The 21093-nt window shown below is 35.6% G+C and overlaps 1 protein-coding gene across 2 annotated transcripts in view; it reads left to right on the forward strand.

The window, feature by feature from the left end:
• The window catches only part of DPH6 (diphthamine biosynthesis 6), a 223564-nt gene that overhangs the window by 172773 nt on the left and 29698 nt on the right, over nt 1–21093 (forward strand). For both annotated transcript variants that reach the window (XM_074824522.1, XM_074824523.1), the window contains exon 14: nt 10044–10449. In XM_074824522.1, the coding sequence (XP_074680623.1) occupies nt 10044–10449 (406 nt within the window). The remainder of the gene's footprint in view (nt 1–10043; nt 10450–21093) is intronic.

A 21093-nucleotide genomic window follows, 5' to 3' on the forward strand; every position in this document is an offset into this window, starting at 1 on the left:
TTTAAGTAGTGGGCAAAACAGATTTCCTAGCTTGAGTAGCTTGTACAGCCAGAAGGCACCATTAGATCATTTAGTCTGACCTGTATATCACAGATCATTACATTTCACCCAGAAATTCCTATTTTGAACCCTGTGAGTATACTTAGACTAAAATATATCAGACCTTAAGAGTTTAAAGTACTTTATGCCACAGGATGAGAACCAAGAGTCTGAGCTTCCCATGCAGTAGGAAAGGTGTTTATCAGGTTGGTAAGTACACATGGTAGTGTGACTACTTCTGCAGAATAAGCCAAACAACCAAAGGTGTGTATGCACTTAACAAAAGTGAAAATCCCTTCCTGACCCCTTTGACTTAGCGAAAAAAAATACAGGTATTCATATTGTATCAGAGCACTTGCTTACTGAAATGTTCTGCTGAAGCCATAAACAGTTTCTTCAGAAAAAAAACAACCCCAAAACCAAAAAACAACCAAAAACTGAACCACTACCCCCCTCCAAAAAAAAAAAAACCCAAACCAACCAGGTTAAACAAAAGTTAGATTTAATCTGTCTCATTATGTATCAGTGGGAGTAGCTAGGGGCCCAGTAAGAGGGAAAATCTTCTCCTTCAAGCAGTCGTATCCATTTTTAAAGCTAATATTAATTGTCTAATTCTGAATTTCAGGCATTATGCCCCATTGACAGCCATGCTGGCAGTCCTGTGCTTTTCAGATTCTCAGTCCAGACACATTCATTGTAGTCCTTTGCACCTGCTTTCCTCTAAATAATCAGTGCTATGGCTGAGGTTTATAACCATCTAAAAACGTGGAGAAAATGGCATTGCATATTTTCCATTTGATACTATCACATACTTCCCATAACTGATTATCCAACATTTTAAAATCTTTCTTTTGCTCTGATGGTGGCATAATTGTCAGATACAATTATGAAAAGTATTTTGAAGAGAGATTGAAATATATAAAATTCAGTGGGTAGTTGAAAACTCTTAAGTCCATGGGGCTATTGAGACTGTGCTTTTAAATAATGGGATAGAGCAAGATTGTGATACTTACCTGATAAATCAAGCAACAATAGAAGTCTCAGTCTTAAATAGGAGATTATTCTCCATTGCTGTGCATGTGGAAGTCTGTGTCTTTCTTTCAGCAGGCCAGTTTGCATTTTCTGTTTTTCTTTCAATTTATTCTTACAAGTAATTATTTGAGCTTTTTTGTCAAGGAAACTTCCAGGTTGGTAAGTCCAGAAAGAAGAGGCATTAGCCTAGTTATTACAAACTTTGTGTACAGTCTTCAGGCTTTCAATTATTTATTTGTTCTAGAGACTCATTCAAAGCTGACTATGTCTTCATGGAAATGTGATACTGATTGCTCTTATTTTGATCATGTCACAGAGCTTCTCAGTTTCTAAAATGAAAGGATGAAAATACAGAGATCCAACAATAGAAAAGAGAAACAAAATTAACAAGCAAATGGTATCCTTATGTACTAAATATAATCAAAAGAGAGCTTGTAAGATTTTGTCTTTAATTTCAGCTGAGCCCTTTCTTCTGACACACAGAAGTGACAAAAATTTTTACCACTTCTTGGCTTCTGTTGACAATCATGGTAAAAGATAGAATAGCAAGTTGATAAATTATTCTATTTGAGTGACATAAGCTATAGATCATATACAGTTATTGATCTGATTTCTTATGAACTCTTTCTATTTTCATGAGTTTCCATATTTGCTTATCATTTTTATATAGTACTTATATATACTTACACTAGTACTATTCAGAGACCATTTGTCATGAAAGTTTTGATTCTGCAAAGACTTAAACATATCCTTTATGCACCAAAAAGCAGTCTCAACTTATAAAATCAAATTTATGCTAGATTTATTGCGGGATTTGGGCCCTAAGAGTGATGTTAGTTAATTTTTGTGATAGTTTCTTCTGACATACTTGGTTGACTACCATAAAATTTTAGTCCATCACCTTGACAAATTCTAATAACAGCCAGCAATATATTGTATAGATTTCAGATTTCCTATACTCTTGCTAATATAACTTGGGGTATGCTCATTTTATTCACCAGCAAAATGCCTCTCTGGGAAAAGGTAAGCTGTTGTGCTTGGCATTTTAATTGCTGACCATTTCATATCTAATAATTTTGCATCACTACCATAGCTGCATGCAGAATTGTTCACAATTATTGTGAAGAAGACTTAAATTTGGATTTTTTTTCTCAAATGCCAGCACCTGGAATTATAATCATTATATTAAGAGATAACATTAATTCGAAATCCATTCAAATTACAAAAATTTATTAAAAGTACCCTTAGAAATAGTATTGCCTCTAAATTTCTATACCCCTATTTGTTCCCTTTTTCATGTTTCTGTTTTTTAAAGATAGATAAAGACTGCACAAAAAAGAAATCATTCTGAAAAATGTGCTATCAGATGCTGACACAAAAAATAAAGAACAACCTTGTTTTTTCTAGATTTTCCCTGGTTCAGTAACACCAAGTACAGTCTGTTTTCCAGTTGACATTGTACAAAATAGTTTCTACATGACACAGTGGTAACTGAGGTACTGTCAGCTTTGTCCAGCATGTCATGGAGTAGAGGACTAAAATTTCTGAAGAACATGTTTCTTTTTATATTAACAGTATTTATTCCATGATAAATATTCAGGTTTTAGAAGACCTCATTTTTAGTCTGCCAGTCTTGTCTTAATGTATTTTTGGCATACAGCAAATAATCTGTTTTATTTCAGGAAGGAATACTAAATGTCTGACTTCCTTATTTTTGTAAGCTTTGCAAAAAGAATATTCTTAACAATTTTATTGTTATAAAACACTGTGGTATTCATTCTTTGAATTCAGGCATGTTATACCAGGAATGCATGTGGCCTATGTATTAGACAAACTAGGATGTTGAAAAGGATTGCTTCTATCCTACTTTCTTCAGGAACTGACATTTTTATTCTTACGCAGTTTTCCTAGTGGAATCTTTACTTTTTAAAGTCATAAACCTATTGTTGTGAGAGACTCTAGCAAAGCTTAAACTGGATCTCAGGAGTTTGATGCACTCTGTTTAATGCAGGCAGTGTAAAAGAAATTTTAAATGTATTATTTAAAGGCACATTAATCTTGCCGCTCTAATGGTGTAATAATGCATACCATAGAAGGTTTTCATAAACTCAACTTCTAAAAGTAACATCACAGTACCTTTCTTTTTGTTCTCCAAGTCAATTCGTTGTGGAGACAGCAATTACGCATTCATCTCTGTCTCATAGTCTGATTCCATATTCAGCTGTGAGGTAGGTAGACCTTAGTGCTTACTCACACAACAAAAATAATATTTCTCATTTGGAACAAATGGAGGATAGTCAAAATAAACAAATTTATATAATAAATGTTAATAGCTGAAATGTGTACCTTTTTCAATTAAATTAAGTAAAATAGTTAAATGCTTATACGATGCATTGAGTGTAGGTTTCTCCTATACTCAGTATTCCTGTGTTTTCATTGGAATTTCAATAGGTCTGCCTCTGATATTTTTTTTTAAATGAAAAAACTACACTATTAGTTAGAGAAATTCTTTCTTAAGGTTAGCACTTTTAAAACAACACTATGTAAATTAGTTTGCAATCCTTACATCTAGCCTTTTTTATTTCACTATGCTCATTGCATTGGGTTTGGTTTGTAGCAGTATTGTGAATGCATTAGTCATTCATTAGTGTGAGAGTATTCTGTGGCTCTCCTGAATATGCGCAATGAAAATTGAGCGAATCTTTACTAAGAACTAAGGCAAATGTGGTAACTTCTTCTATCTGAACAAAGCTCAGGGAAGCATTATGCACACAGCACTTCAGATAACCATTTTACTTTACTGTAAAGATACAGGTTAATTACAAGGTTTAAAACCAATTGACAACCTCTGTTGTTAACCTTCCTTCTTGTGATATGAAAGGGCTTGTATTTCTGCATTAGACATGTTCATAAAAGCGTTAACTAAGGAATGTTTCTACCAAGCTACCTTTCAGCTTCAGCTTATGCATGAATATAAACTACAGGAAGAGTTCCCATTCTCGTTTGTCATTATCAGATACCTTACTGAATTGGATGTCAATTGATAACTAGTACTGTGGCCTTCAATAAGTTTTCAGCCAAGCACTTTGACCCCATTTTATTTCCAGCTGATCATCCGTGTACTTTTGCAGATTTGAGTTAAGCATCCATTGCAGAAACTCGTTAGAGGGGTTAAAACACAGTGGACTGTCTGGATGGCTCCAGTGTAATAGGGCTCAAGGTCCCAGTTCCTGTGGCAGGTGCCTAAAGCAGACAGATCTCCTGCTTGGAACTGCCTGGGACTTTCTGTTGTGTTTTGGTTGTCTGTGCTGTCTCTGTCAGTATAAGCAGGGACTGAAGATATATGTGCCCTCCTAAAAGCAGGATTCCATTTCTCTCTGTGATTCTGCTTTGGGAAAAAGTAGAAGAGGAGGCATTTTTTTTTCTCAGAAAGAGGTCAGGAGTAACCACATCAAACTCCCACTTCTTCCAGCCCAATATTCTGATGCCAATACCTCTGCTCAACTAGCTGAAAAAGCACTCCAAAGCTGTTTTCTTCATTCTTCTGCTTGACTCTGTGTTCACCATTCATCTATAAAATCAGTCTGGAATATCACAGATGAACATAAAACTCCCTTAGAATTACAGAAATATTGGAAGGGACTAGTTGTGAAAATTCAACAAGTCAGTCAAGAAAGCTCAGTCATTTTTCTTCACCAAACACACCACTAGTATCAGCATAAGCATAAATTCTTATGTAAGAACATAAAAATAGCCATAATGGTGTAGGCTCTGCTTAGTATTCTGACTTCAAACAGTAGCCCTAAGCAGATGTGAATAGTAAAAACAGGAAAAACGTATATCCACCCTAATATTCTCCCAACTTCAAACTATTTAAATTCATATTTAAATTAATTAAATTAATTTAAACAGTTATATAAATAATTAATTTTATATAAATTATTAACTATTGTATAAATTAAGAATTAACTAAGAATTTTAATATGTTTCTTTTATAATCCCCACTGAATCTGTGTTCTGAGTTCTGAGTTCAGGCTCCCCTTGAATCCCTGTAAAGTTCTTGCAACCACAGCATTCTCCATCAAGGAATTGCAGGTGTCACCCACCATCATTCCTTTTGAAACCATGCTTTTTACTAATGTCATTTGATGATCCATAGTTCTTGTACAGAAAGACAAGCCTGAAAAATCAATTCTTATCCATATCCACCCTTCTTATGTCATGTATGATTTTGTAAACCTCTGTTATATTCTCCTTAAGAAGGTTAGAGAATGTTTCCAGTTAGACCCTCCAGAGCTTTTGATCATCCTTGTTGTCCTCCTCTGAACACATTCTGGGTCTAATATGTCCTTTTTCAGTTGCAAGATCCAGAGTTGTGTATCCTACTCAGGGTGTGGGTGAACTGTGAATTTCTGCAGTGGCATGCACTTTATTCTCTATTCCTTTCCTAAGAATTCGTAATGTTTTACTTGCTTTCTTGACTGCTGTCAACTGTTGTGATTCTTTATTAACCAGTCCATGAAGACTTTCCAAGATGTTACTTAGCTTAGCATGACACTCTCCTTAGTGCTTACAGTAATATGGCATCAGCCTACTTAGGTATTATAAAATGTCAGGTAAATAATAGAGTCACATTGTATCCCCCTAAAATCTTCTCTGTACCTTCTGTTTTTCCCCTGAATTATTGAAATGTGTACTGTATCATCAGAAGAATATCAGTATTTTCTTCATGGTGGGAAAAGTCATTTGTTGAATTGTGTTTTTTTCAAAGCAAGATGTTAAAAATGAGTGTTCATAGTCCTTCTCTGGATAGAGAATGATATAGATACAATGCATGCATTTAGAAAAATCTGATTTTTGGCTTCCTTTTCCAAACTTTCTGGTACTCCATCTTTCCCACCTTTGATAAACTGAGTAGCAGATGATCCTTTTGGCAGAGGGAGGATATTGTGAATCATGTCTTGAGGACAGTCTAACGTGAGATTCAGTTAGAGCTAAATCACTTGTCATATCAAATTTTTGTCCAAAGTTTTGGGATCTTCCATTTTATAGCATGATAGAATCAGAATCCTATCATAGTGTGGTCTCTGAGATCCCGTTTGCATCCATTCCTGAAAGAAGTCATTGTTACAGTGTCATTTATTTTCAGAGGCTGTCTCTTGCACAGCGAAAGGATGTTACCTGGCTTCCTTCTCCAGCCCTCTTTAAATCAGATCATGTGAAAGTATAGCACAGAAGTAGCATCTGTCTCCATATTGTCTCAGAAGTCATCCATTGAACCTTTACAATCTGTTCATTTTCCCCTATGACATTTGAACTTCTGGTGCAAAGCTACTTTGCAGTATTTGTTCTTAGAAAGGATTAAATCCTGTGGAAAAGCTAACAAGTAGAAATTGGACTCTTCAACAGGCAGACCCTCTCCCATGAATTGAAAATCATTTGATTACTGATAGACAGAAGCATTTAAGGGCAAATACCTTTAGATGACAGCTACATCTACAGCTAATGAAATTTGTAAAAATTTGTAAAATTCAGGTCATATATACTTTAAGGAATCACTGCTTTCAACAGTGTTTGCCCCAACAGTTTTTTTGTCTCTCAATAAGAATTTTGGAGGTTCCCCAGAATTATTTGACACTTCTTTTTGAAGAATTACAAGCCAAGCTGTATCCTGTTCTTCTTCCTTTTTTTTTTTTTTTCCCCCCCAAGACTGAGGATGTAGAAGGACTAGACTAAAAGCTGTTTTCCTTTATAGAACAGTCTACAACAGTATCCTTGGGCAAGAACTCTAAAAACGTTTTTCTTCATAGTACCACAGCTGTCTGACAGAAGTGCTGAATCTCCTTGATAAGAGTGCAGAATCAATTGTAAAAAGCAGCTTAGTCATAAAATAATTCCTCTTCATTTTCACTCTTAATACTTACGTATATTGTTCCAGCATCATATGAGTAGAGTTTCTTAGCAGACCTTCTATATTCATTCTCATTTACTAGACAGGCTATCATAAAGATATCCAGCTGTTTAAGACAGTTGTAAATTTCTGAAAAGTAACTCATAAATGCAGCAGCATTCATGTACAACACAAATGTCAGTGATTTCTTGAAAATAAGTCAGGAGAGGTCATTGTTAGAAGTATTTCTGTAAGATTCTGTAGCAGCTGATAAAAGATTATTAGTCCCCAGTAGCTCCATCACTTGTGCTTTGTGCAAACTCTGAAGTTAAAGGTTATGAGTGCTATAGTACTGCACAGGTTTCACCATGAATAGTCTTTCACACAGAATGATTCTCATTTGTTAAATTTGGAAATGTACTTTCTTCTGGCCTTAATTTTCATGTAGTTCTTCATATTCTAAATGGCAGCTGAAGGCAAGCAGAAATAGTGAGTAATTGATTTAACAACCTAAGACAAGTACAGGGAAGTAGAAAAGTTTGTCTTAGTGCTTGATGTGACCTGAGAGAGCTTCTTTAGACTTTTTTTTTCTAAACAGTACCTCAGCACCTTGGGCCAGCGACGTGGCCTTTAAGCCTGAATGAGCATGACTTTTTTTTTCCTCAGTGCAAAGCTACAGTATTTCATCTTTTCAAACTGTTTTACAGCACTCAGAGCAGAATTATATTGACAAGGTTAGAATTCATCTCCTAGAGGAGAATACTGTGCTCCTCCTGTTAAGTGCTAATATAACATTTATATGTTGGTACCTTAATAACAGTCCCGGCTAGCCTAATGAAAGTACTGAAAGCAAACAGTACTCAGTGAGATTTTATTATGACTGAAGTGACTGCAATTTGAGACAAATTATCCCTATTTTTGTTCCCATATCAAAACCAGAAATGCTAAAGCAATTGCTACATGTTTGGTATAGAATTAGACTCCACTATCGTTAATATAGAAGTGCATTTTTCATGTAAACAGCTCACGAGGGTCAAGCATCAAAGATATTCTGTGCAAAATGCTTGTCAATAACTTTGTGAGTGAATTTTGAAATAAAGTGCCTGTAACCTGTCATTATTTCTTCCTCTCAAAGTTGAGAGCGAGTGGATGAAAATTGAGCTTGTGGATTGAAGGTACTGTGAGTTATATGGCCTTATCGACTTCAGGCAAAATGACATGTTTGCGTTGTTATTATTTTTCCTTTCAGAGGTCAGGCAGTGGACAATATTACTACTATGCGCTGTGGTGTAAGCGAATTGGTATATAAAAAAAGTTATTATCTGTATACACAAAGAAGATAGTGGAAGTCACTAATATTAAACATGCTTAATATCTTCATAAAAATGGAGGAAAAGTAAGAAAAAAATAATCTGCTGGTCAGAATAAGCATTTTAACTGTTCAACTATTTGAACAGTTGTTTAAAAAAAAGTGTGTTCAGAGACCTGATAAGCTAATGTAAATTCATACTTTTTGAGAGTAGGTAGATCATAAAATGGGGTTGCTTTCCATAAATAGACCTTGTTGTATACATAATAGGAGTATGAGTATATGCATTTAAGTATAAGGTAACAGCAGACCTAAATGTGTGTACTGGTTTTGGCTGGGATGGAGTTAACTTTCTTTATAGCAACCCGTATCATGCTATGGTTTGGATTTGTGACCAAAACAGCATTGATAACACACCAGGGTTTTTAGCTGTTGCTGAGCAGTGCTTACACAGTGTCAACATCTCTGTGTCACCTGCCCTGCCAGTGAGTAGGCTGGGGGTGAACAAGAGGTTGGGAGTGGATGCATCTGGGACAGCTGACCTGAACTGACCAAAGGGATATTTCATTCCATAGAACATCATATTCAGCCATACAAAGTAAGGGGAGGGATCTTTGGGAGGATAGCCATTGCTCACAGCGTAGTTGGGTATCAGTCTGCTGGTGGGGAGGTGCTGAGTAATAGCCTTTGCATTGCTTGTTTGGTTTTTCTCCTTTCTTCTTCCTTTTTTCTTCACTTATTAAACCATCTTTATCTTGATTCACAAGTTTTCTCACCTGTGCCATTGGAGAGGGGAAGAGTAAGCAAGCAGCTGTGTGGTGCTTAGCTGCTGGATGCAGTCAAATGTATTGTTCCTAGTTTAAAGCTCTAAGGTTATGTTTTTATTCAGACAAAGAAGGATTGAATAGATAGCAACAATAGAAGGACAAGATAATTATTTTATGAACTCAGTTTTGTTAAAGAGTCAAAGGTAACCCTATTTAATGCACATAGGTACAATTAATTAATTTAGGTTGAAATGGCTACAAATTCACAATTTCTTCCTCTATCTCATGGAAGAGTGTTTCAGTATTTTACTGCTACAGCGCAATTTATACTAAAATTTTTACAAAGAAGTAAGCAGAAGGCCTGTCCCACTTCTTTAATAGCATCAAAAGAAAAGGAACTCAGTTACTCAGAGTTAGCTTACCAAGCTAGCTAATTAGATGTTCTGGTTGATGTGAAAACAATTTAAACATACTTTCTAAATAAGCTCTGCTATTAAGAAAGCACATTTTATCTTCTAAGAGGGTTTGTTCAAGAACATTCTGCTGTTCACAACTAACTGAACTGTATCTTTGCTGTATCTGAACTGTATTTTTAGTACTTCAACTTTTAAAATAAACCTTATGTGCTTTACTATCTCATTTCTGTAGTTTTGGTAGTTCCTACCATTTTTATTCTTCAAACACCATTACTATGGGCAAAAGTTGCTGTCTGCAAAAAGGCTTCTTTTTGATTGCAGAACGAGTGTAAAATACATTATGATCAGCATTTTTTTAAACGGTACAGGCATAGTAGTCGTTTTAGATTGCAAAAATGAGCAGATATTGACTGTCAAGACAAATTCATAATTGCTCAAGATGACTTTTCAATAAGAACGAAAGTTAGGGGGAAAACAGTCTTCATGAAATAACTGTACTGCACATACTTTTTTTAATATATCAGCTGAATATGAGCAGCATTAATTTCTACCAACTTTGTAATATGCACAATATTTTGTTTATCTTTTAGGTTGAAGATTCAGAGCTATATCATGATGTAACTGCAGTGTGTGGGTTGCTTGCTGTGGTTGTAATATCTCACCTACCCAGAGATGCTGCCATTGAATGGCATGTTGTTGCAGCAGTTGATGATCCACTCCAAAGAAAACATTTTGCAATGAAGATGTTGTCAGAGGGCTTCCAAATTGAGTGTGAATCTGTGGAGTCTAGTTCTGCATCTTGTGTATCAATCTCTGTACGTCTGAGCTTGATTTCACCATCCACTTCTCAGCTTGATTTAGATGGACCTCTTCATGACTTAGTTGCTATGTTTAGACAAGCTGTTGAGAAACTTTCAGAAGACTGCCGTGCAAGTCCTTTGTCTTTTAGAGCTTTCTTCAAGGAGAATGTCTTTGATGCTGAAACACTACAAACAGGTAAGACTTACAATGACAGAAACCAGGTGTTAATACTAAGCGTAAGGTATTTTTTGTTTACTTATACATAAGGTTTAATTTGAAGAAGATATTTTAGAAGTGTCTTTCAAGGACAGGTGGCCAAAAAACGCCAGTAGTATCCTGGCTTGCATCAGAAATAGTGCATCCAGCAGAACTAGGGAAGTGGTTGTCCCCCTGTACTTGGGACTGGTGGGGCTGCACTTTAAATACTGTGTCCAGTTTTGGGCCCCTCACTGCAAGAAAGATCTTGAGGTGCTGGAGCGTGTCCAGAGAAGAGCTGTGAAGCTGGAGAAGGGTCTAGAGCACAAGTCTTATGAGGAGCGGCTGAGGGAACTGGGCTTCTGGAGAAAAAGAAGCTGAGGGGTGACCTTATCTCTCTCTACAACCACCTGAAAGGGGGTTATAGCGAAGCGGGTGTCAATCTCTTCTCCCAAGTAACAAGTGATAGGACAAGAGGAAATGGCCTCAAGTTGTGCGAGGGAAGGTTTAGATTGGATATTAGGAAAAACCTCTTCACTGAAAGGGTTGTCAAGCATTGGAACAGGCTGCCTGGGGAAGTGGTTGAGTCACCATCCCTGGAGGTATATAAAGAAATGTGGTTTACTGGCGGACTTGGCAGCATTAGGTTAATGGTTGGACAGATTGATCTTAAAGGTCTTTTCCAACCTAAATTTCCAACATAAATTTTATGATTCTATGATTAAAATACGTTTGTTCTTTTTCTGGATACAAGGCATTCTTCTTATATAGAAAGGCTCTATTCTTGGACATTTTGAAGTCCAAACAGGATAATGCCCTGGATTACTTGTTCTGAGAAATCCAGCTACCTGAGGGTCCGACATAGGGAGAATGAATCTTTTGCATAAAAGTCTTTGAACACTTGTCCATTTGGTAGCCTATTTTGGTCATGATCTAGAACTGTGTTGAAATAACCAAATTCTGTTGCTAACGGGCAATCTTTTGAGAATAAATAATGAAATATTAATGTTTTAAACCAAGGAAATGGTATTGTGTCCTCTAGATTAGAGGGTGTCTGATTTTGAACATGGGCTGATTTCTTATCAACTTATTTAAAGAGAACTTGCTAACCAAAAAAATTTACTGTTTTTTCCCAATGTTTATTTTTTCAAAATCTCATTCCCTTACCAAGTAAAGAGAATACAGAACAATAAATATAATGTTGCAACTATAATTTATTTCTTATGTTGTATATCTTTATTTTGGGCTATGCTCAATTTGGGACAACTAACATTATGCAAGAGCACAAAAGCTTATTTTATCTGTCAGGCCTACAAAACTTGTAGAACATACTTGTATTGAAGTCAGTAAGAGCTTTGTTATCAATTTGAGAAAGAACAAAATCAGATCCTTAGTCTATATTTATCTCAAACATGCATGCACTTTAAAAATTCTTGCAGACCACAACTGATCCATATTAATTAGCTGACATAAATGTTAGCCCTCAAATATTCTACTGCCCTATTTTTTTTCTTAACCTGCAGCAATTTTTGAAGAAAATTCAACTTGACATTGTTTAATAGATTTAAAGTACAGGAATTGAAAGCTATAAAAATGTGGCATAGAATAAGCATATTTAATCCAGGAAGCAAGGAATGAACATATAGTCTGACAGAATGTTGTTGTTTTTACTACATCTTGTTTAAGAGCTAAAAGGAAACCTGATAAAACATGTTCCTGGCATGGGATTAATATTACTGTTTTGCCTGCTCTCTTTCTGATATTTCTCAGGACATAGAATAATTACTTCCAAATAAATTTAATCCGCTTTATTAAATATATTGCTCAATATAATATATAAATTGTGCGCATAAAAATTTGATTCCATTCCATTCATGTCATACTACCAATGGCATAGACATAGAAAGATTTGTTGTGATTGTGATATATTCATTCTGGTTGTGTTCAGATCTCTTCACTGTCATAATAATTCCTGTCATTATAGAAATTTTTTCATTGTCCCCATTGGTATGAAATAGATTCTTGTAAATCTGTAGAATATATAGAATACATTAAATTTACAAGTAGCACTAATTCATTGATGAAGAATTTAAAAATAACTTTTTTCTACTTAAGGAATATTTCCAGAAAGTTCATGTAATGGGAAGAAGAAATATGCTATATATATGAAAATAATTGCTCACATTAAAATAGTTGTTGCTGAAGTGTGTCTTACTGATAGTTTCAGTCTGATATAAGACTATTATAAATATATACTGTTTCTGATTCCAAATCAGAAGACTAATTTTTAATCTATTGTTAAGACACATGTGTCTTAAGACACATTTGTTAATGCACGTGTCCTTGGAGCCTTGAAAAGCATGTAGTCTCCAGTGCAGACTCCTCAGCTTTCCAAAGGATGCAGCATATTACTGAACTATGTCCTTGACTGTCTTTTGTACTATTATTGTAATTATACTTCTCATAATTTAAAATGTACTCACAAATATATATTAACTCTCAGTTAAAAAAGCACTGTATGAGGTCTCCAAGATGTTCCCATTAATTTCAGTATCTTCTAGACAGCGTCCATAAGCAAGATGACATAGTCTATGTTTTATAGTCTCAGTTATTATTGGCAGTCTTTAGTTTTGACTGGCAGAACTACTGCAAATGTGTGTGTCCTTTAGTGTGCTTCACAGATGTAAGATACCAGAACTAATATTAGGTCTTTCTTTTGAATACCATGATATTTTAACCTGCCTATAACACCAGCCCAAGGTGTTAGAGATTGTTAAGTTCTGATGACCACAGCTTCTTCCAGTTTCTCATAGTGTATTCCTGTTTTCTTCATGGGCCTTAAGGTGGTCCTCATGTTTCATCTACAACAGCCCATTAACTTGTCAGCCTTCTTCCTAAATTTGGATTCAGGACTAAGGAAGAAAAAGGGGCATGTTTTACATTACCCAGAAGTTTAATTCATTACCTGAATAGAATTTGAAACACACATATAATATATTTAGGCAAGTTCAAATAAGCTGCTTCTGCTTATAGAATGCATGAATCTGGATGTGGCAAGTCACAAGAGGGAACAGCACTGGCTTCCAAAATAGCAGTGATTTGTGTCATGTCAGCTCTGAGCACAGCCAAAACTTGCTCATACCTGTCTCTGTAGTCTTGCCCTAAGATATTTTGAGTATTTGGATGTCTCTGTAGTGATTTCTACTACCTCCAAAGGTTACTTTCTGTTGCAGAGTATGCCTAGGTGGGTAACAGAATTTGCTTATGCTACTCATCAGATAGTTGGTAAAACTGTCTTTCAAACACAGAATAGCATTTTACTAGGACAGAGGATAAATATATGGATCTTGGCTTGAAAATCTGCAGACCTAATAAACAGAATTTTACAAAATACTGTTTCCTAGATGTGGCTGCCAGACCACAAATGATAGTGAGAGAGCAGTTTTTCAGTTGCCATTTATTAATTCAGCTCAGGTAGTGCTGGTTGCTAACCATTTGTATGATGATCCGTCAGTGACATATTTGATCTCCGACATGTGTTAGACATTGTTAATCCCACAAGTAGCTCTGTCCTTTTGGAGTCTTCAACTATTATCAGACGCATTTTCTACTGAGGAAAGATAATATTAATAACGTAGCAGGGGATGCTAGACACTGGTATTCATCAGACATGTATCTATAATGGAAAAGACAGAAATTATCATGTCTCAGAAATCAAAAGAGATAGTTGAGGAGATAACTGTTCCAGTCTCAGTAGATTTCAGGTGGACTTCCATCATGTCATAAGAGTAGCAAATAGTCTTCAATAATTCTTGGAAGATCATGAATTGCAATGTATTGTCTCCTCTAGCAAAAGCACAGAAAAGAAATAAAGGTACTTTTTTTCTGATTAGAACTTAAAATCATTGGAGTGAAAGGAGGAAATACTGCCACAGATCTTCTCAAATGAGCCTCTGATTAGATGAGTGCTTTTTTTGGTGCAAAGAAATTGTCATTTATTTAAAACTGTCCAGATAAATTAGAGAAATTTGTACCTGAAACAGTAAGATGAGAACCAGGATTATGTATACTCTGCATATTGTAACAGGTTACTGGAAATTATTATAGCTGATGTTACTGATGTCAAAAGAAACTAAAGGTTTGTAATGCAAATTTGAGACAGAGAGCTTTCTGTCATCCTAAAACCAGATGTAAAGTTTTATTGAACAAAGTGTAGTACTGATGGTGAACTTCTCAGAGGCAATCCCTCATAACACACGAGAGCATTATGGGCACCGTGCTGAGACCACAGAATGTATTAGAAGTAGGAGGATTAGATTGAGCTGACATATATACTTAGTAAGATGTTGTTAAGCCTTTAGAAGTCTTTAACATAAATTTGACTATTTCTTTCTTATTCTCTTTCAAATATGCATTAATATAAACGTGTCAGGATGATTTGCTATACCATCCAGTTGACTAGATTATACTTCAGTATAGGCAAGATGAATGTTCATAAGTCATCCCATTATGATTTCACAAGCCTTGTTCACAGGATGTATGCAAAATATTTTTGAATATTTATTAGGGAGTAGAAAAGGTCCTGCATTCACCAGAACATCATATTACATAATCCCTTTTTAATACTATAGAAAAAAATGAAGTGGGAATATAAAAAGGCAAAAGAGAACAGGAATAGAAAGACAGTCTGGTAGCAGCATTAAAATGAATATATAATTAGTTTTAAATGTGGCTTCACTCTGTAAATGCTTAGGACTAAAAGACTCTTAGTACTTATGTGTTTATCAAGTCTCAGTGATACTATCGTTTAAAAAAAATTCTAATATGGGCTGAGTATAGTTCACCTGGACTGTAGAAATTCTTACTTGAAATGGGACTGTTTCTTCTGTTGAAAGAGAAGCCCTCATGATTAGGCACTCAGTTAGGAGTCCTTGCACTGACATACTGAAGCAGGTAGATAAGTGTTGATAATTTTTAAGTGTTGGTCCTTTTGAAATCAAGCTTTGCAGTCACTAACTAATGATGTAGTTGTTGTGACTAACATATACAATTTGGCCAAACAAAAATATTTTTTTAAATAATATGATGCTGTCTGAAATAGGCTATAAAAATTGAACTTGGTTTTCTACCAAATTCTATTAATTTTGGCTAAATGGAAAATGTGACAACAGTTGCCAACCTGAAAGAAGAGGAAAATTTCACTTTGAGTTTCTTGGGTTTTCTGTTAAAAAAACAAAGAATTTGCCAAGTATAATAGTTCAAGGAGCAGACCTACACTGCTGCTGCTCAAAAAAAAAAAAAAATGGTTAAAGTAGTACTTGGGGAAATGAATCAGATCATAATATACATAAGCAATTAGGAAATACTGATGTGATTCATGAGTGTGTTTGAAATAACATTTTAAAAGGGTAAAAGTAGCTAAATTTGGTCTTAAGCCACAGAGGCGGCTTTGCAATCTTGTTATTGCTACCCAAACTATCCAGTCAAGAGATCTGATATATTAAATAACTGTTAACATGATGAAATTTTAAACTTTTTATATCAGTTTTCAAGGCTGTGCTGTTATTGTATCTACTGTAAGTCACTGTATATATATTTTTAGCAGAACATCTCACATAAAATTTTGGAGAAAGGAGTTTTGTTGTTTGCTATCAAAGACGTGGGGAAATTGCTTTAATAGTAATGTTGCCTCTTGACTGAATTTTCATAGGAAAGTATTTTATGCCTGTGAGGCAGCTTAAAATATATTAGATCCTACTTTAGGGCAGTGGCCTTCTGTCCTTTAGGATGGGAAATTTATTTTTTAAGGGCACAGATACTAGATTGAGAAAAATTCAACCACTTGGTGCCAAGGCTATGTAGCAAAGTTAGAACTCGTCCTTATTCAAAGTGGATAGCATGTGACACCTAAAGGTTATGTATTGCACAGTTGTACATAAAAATCTTGGCTAAAACTTTAAATGGAAATAAATTCTTTAATTGCTTGACCCAAGATTGATCTAGAACATACACCTTTTATCCTTGATACATAACACTAGCAATATATTGGTAAGGTTGTTTTAAAGCTACTGTGTACAACTTCATATTTCTTTCAGAATTTCTGCCACTAAGATCTAAGATTCATTTATAGGTTACTCTATTGCTCTTACCATGTTTTCACATTATGTTGAAGTACTCCTGAGCTTTTAACCAGATGACTTATTTGTATGGACTTTTATTTTTCTTGTTGAAGATTTACATGTAGTGACCTGTAGGGCAGAAGGGACCAGTCAGAAAACAGACTTTTTGTAAAGTCATAGATTATAAGGAAGAATTATCTAAGTTTGCTAACATGTCAAAAACTGATTTGCTTTCCTCACATAATCCGTTTGGAAGATGCTAGACTTTTTTATGGTGATCCAGGCAGTGGCTTTGCCGCTTGATGTTAGTTATCTCAATAAACATTGGAATTTGTTAAAGGCAGTAGGCTATAAGGTGAGAATCTTAAGAGAATAGATGTAAAGAAACTTACAGAATGAGAACCCAATCTATTCTGTAATGAGTCGGAAGGGGTGATTTTGATAAATAGTTCTACAAGGAGTCTGAAAAAAATAATACTCTTCTGGAAAACTGGTATCTTCTAGACAGCTGTAGGTGTATGTATACATGATCTATCCGTATATGCATGAGTGTCTGTATACATGCATAAAATGCATAAAGTACAAGCATCCTACTAAAATGTCAAAATGAATTTTGAGAAACTTTGTTTAGTGCTTTGTTGACAGAGAAGAACTAAAAGCATCTTATAACAATGATATCAGGCCTGCACTGACAAATTTGGATCATCTGGTGTTTAATATGTGAGGCATATATGATCTGTCTATCTATTCAGAAACCATTTGTGACAAACTTAATTTTTAAGGGCACATCACAGATTACAGTTTACAATTACATAGGTTTTTCTCTGAGACTGTTTCAACATGCCAGCATTTTGGCACCAATTCTGCAATTCTAAATCAATAAACCTTGAAAGAACTTAGATTTCTAGAGACCTCTGCATCATTTGTACAGATCCATCTATATATTAGTTTTTATTTATAAGTGAATTAAAAAACTGTGGTGCGTTTAAACCAGTGAAATCACATCTGACTTACCAAGTCTACTAATCTTAAAGTAATTGTAGGCTGAAGTGAACAGGGGATAATATCATACCTGCTTCCCTTGTTTTTACTCATTCTAGGTATTTATTTAGGACCATTGTTTCAAACAGAATACTGCACTAGATGGACCTTTGGCACAACTAGCTTATCTTTTGTATTTCCTCTTTAGTACAAAAATGCTCCCCATTTGCTCTTTGTCTAGTAGACCTAAGACATAGTTCAATGAAAGAAAAGAGTGAATTCTGCAAGGAAGAACTGTGTACAGTTACATTTCCAACCAATAATAATATAAATAACAACACTCTAATGGTAGCAGGAAGATCAATGAGTAGGTGAATAGCTTGTTCCTGGGGAGGTTCCTGGGTTGGTTCAGTGTGTCTGCTGTCCCATTGAATGGATGCTCCCACAGGAAGGTTGAATGACCATTGGCTGTCTGACTGTTGTCAGTCATTCTGACATAACCTCTGCACTAAGAAGTACCAGTTCAATCTTATTCTCTGATAACTTTTCCTAACCCCCTTTGAAAGTATTGCTGATTGACAGCAGAAGCTGTACTAAAGTATTTTTCATCCAGAGAAATCAAGGATTTTTTAGCACTGCTATTGTCAATAGCCTGGAAAATGGGTATTATATCTACTGACTGTCAAACTATTAGGTTTGACAATAAACCTAAATAAACTATGACTGCAAACTTCCTTTCTCCTTGTACTGTTAAGTGACAATTTACATATGAAGTTAAGTATTTGAGACTGGAAATTTTCCTGCCCTAGCAATATGTGTAAGAAGAATAAATCTTTATTCTCATGGGTTATTTTCTCCTCCAGTTTCCTAAAGCTTTTAGATGTATCACCAGATCCTTATTTCCCAGGCTTGGGCTATTCTGCTGAGTCCGCTCTCCAGAAATTGCTCTCACAACTACAATTCCAATACTGGAATCTCCCTGTTGCTTGGTCTACATGCTCAGAGCAGTAATGGGCTCTTTCTATCCTCTTGGATAGAAAGAGGAAAGGCCAGGTGTCAGAAGTAGCACTGACTGATAGCCAAGACCATCAATAAATCTTACCTCAAAGTCTTCCACTTCCTCTCCAGTTTCTCCTCCAGCTCTTCATTTTTCAGTCTTAAAGTTAATTTCTTTCTGTAAGATCTTGCCTTTTGTTAGCTGTAGACATCACTGATAGTGCCTATAAGGTTTTGTCAGATGCCTTGACTGTCAGAAGTCATGCTTAGCTTTCCTTGTTGGGACTTTTCATAGAGATAAACAACTGCTGAAAATCTAACTTTTAAGGTCTCTAATAAGTATAATAGGTAAATGGGCAATGGCTTAAACTCCTTTTGAAAACTCTTCCAGTGTAAGTCCTACAGAAATCCTCTATCCTGCAAGCAGTAGGACATGGTATCTTCTCTGTCCAGGTATATTTGTTCAATATATCAGGTATCAAATTCAGCTGTCAGCAGTCTCTCAGCAATGCATCTGAACAGTCTCTGAGGTTATTCAAAAAGTCTGGCCATTTTCTTGGAGACAGATAAGACCTTGTTATCTAATGGCATGGAATCATTCTTTACAAATATGTGAAGCTAAAAAAGAAATTGAAATAATGCCCTGATTCAAACCACAAATGCAGGCAGAAATTTAACAGTATGAGAAGATGATGTTGTGGGCATAGTTTGCTTTAATAGCCTTTTGTCCGTATGGCTAACAAAAGCCAAAGAAGTTACCTTACTGAAGCCCAGGGACAGCATGGACACGAGGATTATTTATTGCTCAGGCTGAAAAGTGATGAAATGACTTTGTACTCCATTACCCATTTGTTTCCCCTGCCCTTGCCCTTTCTCCATAGTCTAAGACATCTCTCTTGGACTTGGGGAGGAGGCCTGAAGACAGAAGGCAGGGCGTGGACACAAGGCCTGTTTGTACTCCACAGGTATGGTTAGGGCAAAAAAGTCTCCAGTGTTTACAGTCTCTGGTGCGTACTTGGTCAAAGTTGGACTGTGCGGCCAAACTTTGCATCTTAAATGCTCAGCTTACTGGTTTTATTGTTATTACTCAATAACACCCCTTCTCTTGTTTTCCTTATGCAAATTAAAAGATACGCACACTTTTTTTTTTTTTTTTTTTTTTGAGGCTGCTAAAATGTGGTTCTGGAGATTCTTTTGATTGCAGTCTCAAATTCTGGGAAAACTGACTGGAAACTGGTTTGAAGAACAACACTTAATAATTTTTTTCTCAATTTTAGAAGTATTACAAATTAGATTTCTGATTAAAATATTTTCAGCATGCATTTATAAAGGAGGGGTTTTTTTGGTTTTGAAACATCTTTCAAATTTAAACTCTGACTTAGAGGGAAATATATAAAAATGATGCTTACCATCCTTAAAACTACTGTAATTTTGTTCAACCACTTACCACCCATTTAACAAGTTGGGCTTGGGGTTTCATTTGATTTATCTGATATAATGACGCCATTACAACAAGAAAAAGTGAAGAGGAAAGTTGTTTTGTTGTTTTTGCAATCTGCACTGTAACTTCTAATCCAAGAAAGTAGCTGTAACTAACCATCAAAAGAAAGTATTTTGCCATTGTCACACTTAATGCAATTTGACTTTGCATAATATATGCAGTGGTGCTCCCAGTAGTGTGTTTCTTCTTAAATTTCTGAGAAATTTAGGTTTAAATAATATAGTTACTAGGTATAATGGTATATTTTTCCAATCCATAGAAAAACAAGCAATGAAAAATTTGTATTTTTTTCCTTCCTTTGGACTTTGCTCAGCTTTTACAAGTAATGCATCATATCTGCTGTGTTAAAATCCAATTAATAGCTCTCATTCATTGACGCTGAAAGCACATTTATAACGTAGGCCCTTTAGGCACTTCTTTTCGACTTGCACTGTTAAGTCTAGAGTATCAACACTGGGTAATTGGAGAACAGATAAATTTTTTCCATTGTAACGAATTAAAACATTCCTTCTCTTTCTACATTATTTCTGAATGGTAAGAGTGTAGCCATCAGGTTAAGGGATGTGGTCTGGCACACCTCAAATACTAGGATAGGATAATAAGAGAAAGAGATTGCCAAACTGGAGAAAGTCCAGAGAAGAGCCACTAAAATAAAAGGTCAGGTGAGTGGCGTATAGAGCATATGATAAAAGACGGAAGGAACTGGCTTTGTTCCGCCTAGGAAGAGAAGGTTCTGGAGAAACCAAACTGCAGTCTTCACTTACCTTAATAGGCACTGCGGAGGAGACAGGATTTTTTCAGAGATGCACTAGAAAAGGACAAGGAGCAACAGTCACAAGGTGCAGCAGGAGAAATTCCAGTTGGACACAAGGAATGAATTTTTCTCTGTGAGAGTGGTTGCATGCTGGCGCAGGTTGCCCAGAGGGTGTGGAACATCCACCTTGGAGGTCTTCAAAACCTGACTGCACAAGACTCTCAGGGAACTGGTCTAATGTCTAAAATTATCCCTGCTCTGAGCATGAGGGAGGTTGGACTATATGATTTCCA

This window comes from Strix aluco, chromosome 4 (genome assembly GCF_031877795.1).
Source record: "Strix aluco isolate bStrAlu1 chromosome 4, bStrAlu1.hap1, whole genome shotgun sequence".
Taxonomy (NCBI): Eukaryota; Metazoa; Chordata; class Aves; order Strigiformes; family Strigidae; genus Strix; species Strix aluco.